The sequence below is a fragment of the Phaethon aethereus genome (genome assembly GCF_964289735.1).
Source record: "Phaethon aethereus genome assembly, chromosome: 12".
Taxonomy (NCBI): Eukaryota; Metazoa; Chordata; class Aves; order Phaethontiformes; family Phaethontidae; genus Phaethon; species Phaethon aethereus.
The window spans coordinates 12,382,866-12,392,418 of record NC_138588.1 but is presented as its reverse complement, the minus strand read 5'-3'; the positions used below and the strand labels follow the sequence as shown (position 1 = coordinate 12,392,418).

At 39.7% G+C, this 9,553-nt stretch overlaps 1 protein-coding gene across 1 annotated transcript; it reads left to right on the top strand.

The window, feature by feature from the left end:
- Window positions 1-237: 237 nt before the first annotated feature.
- Window positions 238-9,091, top strand: SLC24A5 (solute carrier family 24 member 5). Its single transcript, XM_082004905.1, has 9 exons — window positions 238-597; window positions 885-1,064; window positions 2,477-2,560; window positions 2,652-2,755; window positions 3,076-3,176; window positions 4,003-4,286; window positions 5,034-5,240; window positions 8,098-8,199; window positions 8,756-9,091. Exons 1-9 carry the CDS (start codon window positions 471-473, stop codon window positions 9,076-9,078), a joined length of 1,512 nt encoding a protein of 503 aa, XP_081861031.1. The 5' UTR covers window positions 238-470; the 3' UTR covers window positions 9,079-9,091.
- The last annotated feature ends 462 nt before the right edge of the window (window positions 9,092-9,553 follow it).

The following is a 9,553-nucleotide window of genomic DNA, read 5'->3' as shown; positions in this document are numbered from 1 at the left end:
TACAGGGCAGTAAGCTTAAATTCACCTTCCACCTCTCCAAACGCTCGCACGGCATCTGGGCGTCGTGGTCAGCAGCTTGCACCAAAAGCGCACTCGTGATGGCCAAAACCTCGCGCTCTCCCCACAAACCCAAAGCGGGAGACGGCGACGGCCGGAGGGCAGCACCCTGCCTGCCCCTCAGACGCGGCCAGCCACGGGGCGTCCTGCCCGCCGCCCCCAGGAGCCTGCGGTGAAAACCCCCTCCCAGGTGCCTCACGCCGCCTGCAGAGCTCAGGGCGGCGGCCGGGCTGGCGGGGCCCAGGAGCGGACGCCCCGACGGAGCCCCCTGAGGGGAGCAGCCGGGCCCGCCTCGGGCGCGCGGCCGGCGCCCGCGAGGCGGAGGGGGCACGGGCGCGGCCCCCACGTGACCCTCCCGGCCCTCGCGCCGGCTGCCTCCTCGCCGCGCTCAGAGGCGCGCAGGGGCCGACGAGATGCGGGCGAGCGCGCGGCGGCGGGCGGCGCGGAGGCTGCTGCTGCCGCTGCTGCTGGTGCTGCTGCCGCCGGCCTGGCAGCCGCCGCCGCGGGGAGCGCGGGCCCAGCGCCTCGCCGCAGACGCAGGTAGGGACCCGTCCCGCGCGGCGGCGGGGCCGCGGCCGCTCGCGCGCTCTACAGCCCGTGCTGCGGGCGGCTGTGCCCCGCACCTGCTCTTAACCCCCCGCCCCCGTGTGCAACGTTTGGTGACATCGCTGCAGCTTTGTCGGTGTTGCTGCAGCTGTCCTTGTCCCCAGCGAAAAACAGAAACCCAGCGGAGCCATCCCCATGCGGTGCGCTAAGCCGCAGCCCTCCTGCAGCCTGGGAAAGGGAAAGGTATTGGGATGTGCAACACCGCTGTACTCCATTTTCAGAAAACAGGACGGGTTGTGTCCTTTCTTCTTCATCGGAGTTTCCCGAAGGATTTTTCACACCGCAGGAGAGGAAGGATGGAGGAATCGTCATCTATTTCATAATTATACTTTACATGTTTTTGGCCGTGTCCATTGTGTGCGATGACTACTTCCTACCTTCTCTGGAGATCATCAGTGAATGTAAGTGAAGATCCTGATCCTTTTCCTTAAAACTAAGCAGCTTGGTGGAGAACGTTCTCTTTAAAAAATCTTCGAAGTAGTTTGGTGGAGAAGATTCTATTTAAAAAAGCTTCAAAGTTAGAGTGCTCTGGAGACAAGACTAAAGAAAGTTTGGATTCTCCAGGCAGATCCATAAAATATTTAATTTGATACAATGTATCAATATTATATTGAAAAAAACCAGTCTGATTACACTCTGCACAGGCATTTCCTTGTGCCTAGAGGAAAATCTTAAAACTTCCTCAGTATTAACCAAACTGACGATGTAACTTTGGGGTGAGCGGGAGTATGTCCAGGTTACTAGTAAAAGCAAGAAAAAAACGGGGAGGGAGGTGTAGCACACACACCAAACCGAGAACCCAAAACTCTCCCTATATTAAAACATGGTAATTAAGTACCTTAGTCAAGTTTCTGTATTTCCGTCAAAGTAGTGAACAAGTATCAGGGTGAGCTGCCGTTTACGTACTAAAGGTATGACAGAGGAGGGAAAGGAAAACCACAGTTACAACAGTGCTCTGAAATCGAATCAACCTGTAGTAATGCCCCTGGCTTCACCAGACCACTGAATTCAAGAGATGGCTGAGAGTTCAGCTTTTCCTTGCCAAGAATTAAAAAAATTGCCCTAGGGAAACTCATCCCTGAACACTGGAAAACATTCTCCAGACCAAGAACACTTACAGAAAACATAAGTTGTAGAGCTGCTATTTTTTTTATTGATGATAAATAAGCATTTGTCAGACTTTTTCCATCGTTAGCCATACGACCCCGTTCTTAGTGTGCAGAACTTGATCCAGCGTGAGTTACATTTCAGAAAGTCGACTTACCAGAACAAAAATCTCATTTCATTCAAGCAAGACACAGGCTCTTACACTGTCCGTACGAAGTGAAAATTGGATTTTTAAGATCGCAGCACTGGTTTGAATATAACTAGTATTTCTGGTATGTGAAGACACAGTAGCATGGACTTCCCTGGAAGATAGACAGACTTGACATGGATCATGTAGCAATATCACGCTGGAGTCCAAGGAATTTCCCCGCAATTATTACCTATATGAAACAGAGTTAAAGCCTACATACGTATGTCTATTTTACATTTTATGATCATGCCCACATCTTTTGTATCCATACTTCTATTCTGGTATTTAAACTAATTTCTGCAATAAAGTTAGACATAAATTAGCCCAATAAATGAGGCTGTTTTCAATACATTATTTTACCAATTCCAAAGAAAAGCATTAACTGTATGAAAGTAAGCAAAGTTCATTCTATTAAACTGTAGTAGCTTCTAACATTGCAAACAGATGCAAGTAATGGGTACAGACTACTGAAGTTTTGGTTTTTTTTTTTAAGCAATTATTTTGCTCTATCCTCAGGCCTTGGCCTCTCTCAGGATGTTGCTGGAGCAACTTTTATGGCTGCTGGAAGCTCTGCTCCAGAGCTTGTCACTGCTTTTCTAGGTAAAAGACCTATGTTTTGACTCCTCAGAATCTAGAATTCTTTTCCGTGCATGCCAAAGTGAAACATACCAGAGAGTCATTTTCCTTACAGGAGTCTTTGTGACAAAGGGAGATATCGGCATCAGCACCATCCTTGGATCAGCAATCTATAATCTTCTCGGTATTTCTGCAGCTTGTGGGCTGTTTTCCAGCATGGTATGTATCAACTTTGATAGTTCTGTTCCTAAGAGCCCAATCGTTATCCTTTCTGATTTGCCAACAAAAGCCAAGAGAGACTTACTATGACAACTGTCAAGTTTATTATTTAGTAGCAAAACCAGCATGTAATCAGTTTTAAGATAACTTGCTATGAAAGTTTTTAAAAACACTAATTTGTTAAATATCATACTTAAGTCATTCCTAAGAATCTTACATTTTTACATAATATAGAAACAACATATTGATGCAGCATTTACAGCACTTAGTGAAGTGTTACAGACAAGTTTAAGAAAAGTAAATGAATCTGTGATCTGCAGGTTTCGAGGCTATCCTGTTGGCCGCTGTTTAGAGACTGTCTGGCATATACAATTAGTGTAGCGGCGGTCCTTGCGATGATATCTGACAACAGAATTTACTGGTAAGAGGATAAGTAGTGTTGAATTCATGTTGACTGGAGGTTAGTGAGACAGTGTTTTGAAAAACAAACAAACAAACAGACTAAACCCCAAAACCCAAACTTCAAGTAGCCTGAACTGCCATTCACTAACAGAACTAAACATCATGTTGGCTTTAAAAAAATGTAGAAAGTCACAATGCTTGTAAAGATTATTACCTAAACATTCAAACTCTGCATATTTATAAAGTTTGATCTGCATAGGTTTGTCTGTACAGACTTCACCATTTCTATGATGTGTTTTGTCATAGCACTTAAGTCTTCATAGTTTATTCCTTTTGAGCCTTTCCTTTGATAGCATCACTGTTAAGAAAAACATTTGTCCGCCAGAGACAGATGATGAGGTTCTGATGTTTTAACTCTCCTCCATCAACACTGAAAAGCCCATTGCCTCAACGAGTCAGTCAGGTCCAGTGCTAAGTCTCTGAGGTTTCTAACTCAAAATAGTACATACTATCCCTCTCTTTAACCATCACATGAAGACTCAATTTCGCAAACATCAGTAAGATATTCAGTCAGTAAGATCCCCTGGAAAACATGCAGCTATGCAATACACAAACAAGATTCTGCAGGGGCGGGGAATTAATCAAACTGCTGAAAGACATGCAGATGCTCATGAACTTCCATGACACTGGCCATACAACTGCAAATAGATGCTTTTGTGTGTTTTCCTTTTGCTACTCACGCAAATTTTCTCTCTCTCTTTCTTCTTACACCAGCCATTTTAACGAGTTAGAGAGTTACTATTTTTAAATATTACATGTTATGTAAAATCTGTTTTTCGTTCTAGGTATGAAAGTGCATCCTTATTACTGATATATGGGTGTTATATTCTAGTACTATCTTTTGACATTAAAATCAACCAATACCTCATGAAGAAGTTCAGTCCCTGCTGTACGTGTTTGGTAAAAGCTATGGAAAAGAATGCTGAGCAGCAGCCACTGGTTGGATGGAGGGAAGAGAGTGGACCTCTAATTAGTCAACAGTCAAGGACCGATAGCGGAATTTTTCAGGATGAGCTGGACAACTCTCAACTATCAACAAGCTTGCATGGGCTTGATGAAATCTCTGAAGGTATAAGTGTTATTACAGTTATCTCGAGCATTCTGCATGCCTGTCTGCCTCAGTTCTAATAAAGAGTAGATTATGAGATATTAAGATTTTGTTCACAAAAGAACTCCAGCATAGTATTTAAGTAAATAATTATTCTTCCCCAGAATATAACATTAAGCAAAATCAGAGTGGTGGTATTTATATGAAGGTAGTTGCTAGAGGAATGCTAGGATAGTTGCTCGTTTCTGTGATACTAGAACAGCAGACCTCCATCAGTCTTTGCTGTGCACATTTGAAACTTCCCAGCAACATTGCTTGTAAAATGCAGCATCAGCTGAAAGACACACTGGTACTGTATTAATATATACTGTTTTCTTATGACAATGGCAGGTTTATAGCCCAAAATATGCATTATATCAGAAACAAAGGAATAGCTATGATGTGGCCACAGATCATCAGTTTCCTCTTCACTTAGGCAAAAAACAGCAGTTGATACACTCTTGGTAAACGTTTTGTATAAACCTTTATAGAAAGGTTTCATCCTTTCATCCAACTTCATTCTCTCCTAGTGACATGGTAATAAAGAACATCTGATTTCAGAGTTTTGTCCAGTGTGATGTAGGTACTGGGTAAGACTACAGCTAGAACTTGAGGAAGTATTTTTTACCTTTTTTCAGTATTCTCGCAAGTAGAAGCCAGTAATACGACTGTATGCTATGGATTCAAACTTAATGCTACAATTTAAAATAGTTACTTTCTCTTCAACAGACTATCCAAGTGTCTTCACCATGCCTGAAGCAGATATTAAGAGAATTTTGTGGGTGTTATCCCTTCCTATTATTACACTACTCTATTTGACTATACCAGATTGCAGAAGACAGTTTTGGCGGAACTGGTTCATGGTGACATTTTTAATTTCAGCAGCATGGATTACTGCAATAACTTATGTTCTTGTATGGATGATAACAATAGCAGGTAGGTACCTAAAATGCTGCTGCTATACAGGATCACTGAAAAAAACAGTTTTCTCCCTGTGAAGAGTTTTCCTTTCCACAATTAACAGTCAGTTTAGCAACACATACTTTGCTGTAAAAAAAAAAAAAAACAACAAAACCAACAAAAACTTATGTTTGACTGCTTAGTTTGCCACCTTCTTCCATCCAATGAAAACCACTTCAGAGTTTAGCTGTTTCAGACTGCCTACCATCACATGAATGAGAATTTGTTTACATAGCTACAAAAACCAGCCTATATTCAAAGAGAGACAGTTTCATTAAACTGCTTTGTGAAGTTAAACAATTAGATACACAGCAATAAACGTGTCAAGCTGAAGTCTGACAAACATGGAATCCACCAAGACTAGAATTAAAGGTTCAGGATTCTGTAAAAGATCCATTATTTCTATGCCTGTATTTTTCCTGAACACTATAGTAAGAGATTTGGCATTAACTGCCAAAAAGACCTCGCAAATTTTTGTACTATTTTATTTCAACTATAGCATCGTGTTCATTAAACATACTTGGTGTCTGTATGTATACCTCTTAAAAATCTGCATCATAAAGTGAAGCAGTAAAAGAATTGCATTTAAGTGAGAGAAGGGATAGGAACTTGTTTGTAAAAATACTCTTAAAAGTATCTTAAGGTGTCAAAGGTCTCCTCCTTTCACTGTTTCTCCAGTCAGTGTGAGAAAAACCCAGGTTTTAATTTTAGGAACAAGCAGAAAACAAATCTCTAAACAAGAAAGAAATGTTACAAAGCTTGCTATTTCCACATTATAGCTCAGTAATCCTACTCAAGTATTCTGCTGGTTCAGCATCCTAAACTTGTTTTCAACTTAAGTTCAATGAATAACTCCTTGTTCAGTGAAGAAACAAACCTACACATTCAGTAAACCTTTGAGAAATCACTAGTAGATCATTGGATATAACACCGACCAGGTTCACTCCTTGGTCAAATAATTTTCTACTTGTATCTAAAGAGCAAGGGTTTACTGTCTGAATGCTAGAAGCCTTGGAAACAAGATTCAAATTAAAGTTATTGCTGGTCTACTAGACAAAGCACTAATTCATATGAAAGCAGGTACACTGGAGATTCAAATAGTGTATTAGTGTTAGTCCACTTTGAAGAGTCATCACAAGCATTATTGGGGTCTTTGGCCCACTACTTCTAGGTCAAATATGTTCCATTTACATGTTAAAATGCTAAAAATTACACACACATTATACTAAAGTCTAGGTTCTCTCATGAAGGGTCGCTCAAAGATTCTACCGTTGCATAAACGGCAATCGGGTTTAGCTGGAGAGTACATTTTGATGGTCAAGAACAAAGTACACCTTTTTGTTGCTAGCAAAGGAAATTTGACTACTTACAGCAAGCGATTGCTACTGATACAGAAAATTAACTAAAGGCTAGAAAAATAAGACCATTCTCTCCTTATGGTCTGTTGCCAGAAAAAAAACCCCTACACATTAAATAGAAGATAACTGTATCTAATAAAAGGAAAAAATAGATTCACCTGAGTTTAGATTCTATCTTATAACCTTCAGAGGGCTAGAAACTGTTTGGTACATAAAGCTGGCTTGTTTATATTTCACCTTGGTTTGTTTGGCATGAACCATTACTTTTCCAGCCTGGATGGTTTGTAAAAGCTGATCTTGTTGGTCCCTCATCCTACAAATGTCTTACATTAGGACTGATGAAAGCATAAATACCAGTACAAATTCTGCAACAGGATCATGTGGCAGAACTGAAACAGATAAGTTTCAAACATAAATTTACTGGGCTGATCTAGACTAAGCTGGTATGTACTAGGCAAGCATTGCTGACCTAGCTTACAGAGTACTGCCTCTGATTTTAAGAAAACTGTTATTAGTGTCCAACTATTGCAAGTAAGAATTCAGATTTCAACAGTAAAAATTAAGATACTTTTTAGTGAACAAACAAGTTTAAGAAAAATTACTTAATAGTTTGACTAGAGGTGTCAAATATTTCAGCATATTGATGCCTGTGAATGGTACAATTGCTAAAGCAGTTCCGAAGATCAGAATCCCTGTATTTTAAGTGAGAAATTAATATGCTTGCAGGACACGTGGGGCTAAAAAAAGAAGTGTGGAAAAATAAGCTGCTGTTTTAGTAACAGTCTAAAAACTTTTCTTAATTTAAACCAGTATTTACCTAAAGAAACTCACACTTCTAAAGGATTAATTGTACTTACAACTCATATAAAAATCCTGCATTTTGATTCTTCTGAATCCAACAAAATAACTTTCTAATTGAAGTGAAACGGTAAAGCTGTGGACTTGAGACAGTATTGTAGCAATGATCTTAATGACCCTCTTCCCCAAGGAAATTCATGTGCTTTTTTTCCCTCCCTTTTTAAAGAGTGGGTGATTAAAAAAGGTATTGCTTCATGAGACTTTTGAGCACTATGAGATGCCCAAAAACAGAAGACTCTTATATTTTCCGGGGCGGGGGGGGGAAGTAAATTGAGAGATACTTAAAACTTCGACTGTATCTGAAAGAAAAAAAAAATCATAATTGGTATTGTGTTGACCACTGGAGACAGTCCACTCTGGTCTTTGAGAAACTTGTTAAGTAGGAGGGCTACTATACTACAATTCCTTTTTTAATTGATTGAAGAACAAGGACAGGATGTATTTCTTTGTTGTCTTTCTTGTTTTTAACTACTTCATGGTTCAGTCACTTCGTATTTAGTCAAGTTAGCTGACAGATTCCTCTAATCCTTTCTCCAGCAAAGTCCAAAGCAATTTCTTTGGATTAAATTTAAACTAAAAACATACTTGCATTTTCTACCGTTATTTATCAACTGCAGGTGAAACACTGGGAATTCCAGAGTCAGTAATGGGTCTCACATTACTAGCAGCAGGAACAAGTGTACCAGATACAGTTGCAAGTGTGCTGGTGGCTCGAAAAGGTAAAGATTTTAGCATTCAGGCTCATTCCAATGGACATGTTTAAAAGGTACTATGAAAAAAGAATTCTAGTCAACATTTCCAGAAATTCAAGTAACTTCAAAATTTTTGCTCCAGATTCTAGAGCTTAAGTTTACTAATGATAAATAAATAGCTTACCTGAAGAAGCTGTGGCTCAGACATTTAAAAACCTCTCAGAGTATCTCAGAGAAGTATTCTAGATTGGTTTGGTTTGTTGTTGATCAAGTGTTACAGTTTTACTGCAAAACACAGCTGTAGGTCTTGCTATTTTAAACACGGCTGGATTTTATAATAGCCTGTCTAGCTTATGTTAAGTGCAATTGTGCAGATGCTGGTGATTTAGGGAGACTTCTCTTTTTTAATGCTTGTGGTACCCAAAACCATGTTCTGTAAAATCATGACTATAGTTCTTTGAATGAAAAGTCTGAAAAGGGTGCTTTGTGGGAAATTGAGGGCTGACAGTCAGTTCCTCCAAAACAGTTTGGCAATTTCATACAATACAATTAAGCAGACTTATTTGTATTTCTTTTTTTACAGGAAGTGGAGATATGGCTATGTCTAACATTGTAGGATCCAATGTATTTGATATGCTCTGTTTGGGAATACCTTGGTTTATAAAAACTGCCTTCATAAATACATCAGGACCCATAGAAGTGAACAGCAGTGGTCTGACATACACAGCCATTTCTCTTATCTGTTCTGTTGTTTTTATTTTTCTGGCAGTTCATCTGAATGGCTGGAAAATAGATAAAAAATTGGGAGCAGTTTGTCTTGTACTGTACGTAGTATTTACTATATTATCTATTTTATATGAACTTGGCATCATAGGGAACAATCCTACAAGTGTCTGTGGCAACTAGCTTTAATCAGTGATTATACTGATGGAAAAAAAAAAACTAAAAGCAGGAGAGAAAGATCAGTTTCTTCATTTAGTCAAAATAAAAAAAAAATTCAAAACTCCCATTGGGCTCTAAATCTTATTTACAGAACTAAGTCATGTCATTAAAGTAATACTAAGTAGAACGAAAACATCACAGCCTAATTGGAGCCCTTTGTTTTAGAGTCAAGAATTACAGTATGACTACAATGCACATATAAAACCAAAATTCTGAAAAAAAGACATCTAATTTTTACATTACAATGTTGATACACACTGGGAGAAAAAAATAAAAATCAGAAAACACTAAACAAATCCCACTATGCAATCTTGAGATTAACAGAGAAAATGGCTTATTTTATTAAAAACAGTATAACCATTCATTTAAACTGAATGACTAGAGACACTTGGCCTAATTTTCCAAAGGCACTGAGCATCCAAAGCTTCCACGGTCTACA

What these genes read in the sequence shown, in the direction of transcription:
- SLC24A5 (XM_082004905.1), top strand. Translation starts at nt 471, where the DNA reads ATGCGGGCGAGCGCGCGGCGGCGGGCGGCGCGGAGGCTGCTGCTGCCG. An exon ending in GCGCCTCGCCGCAGACGCAG is followed by an intron (nt 598 to 884) that starts GTAGGGACCCGT and finishes CTCCATTTTCAG; the next exon opens with AAAACAGGACGGGTTGTGTC. An exon ending in TGTGCTGGTGGCTCGAAAAG is followed by an intron (nt 8,200 to 8,755) that starts GTAAAGATTTTA and finishes CTTTTTTTACAG; the next exon opens with GAAGTGGAGATATGGCTATG.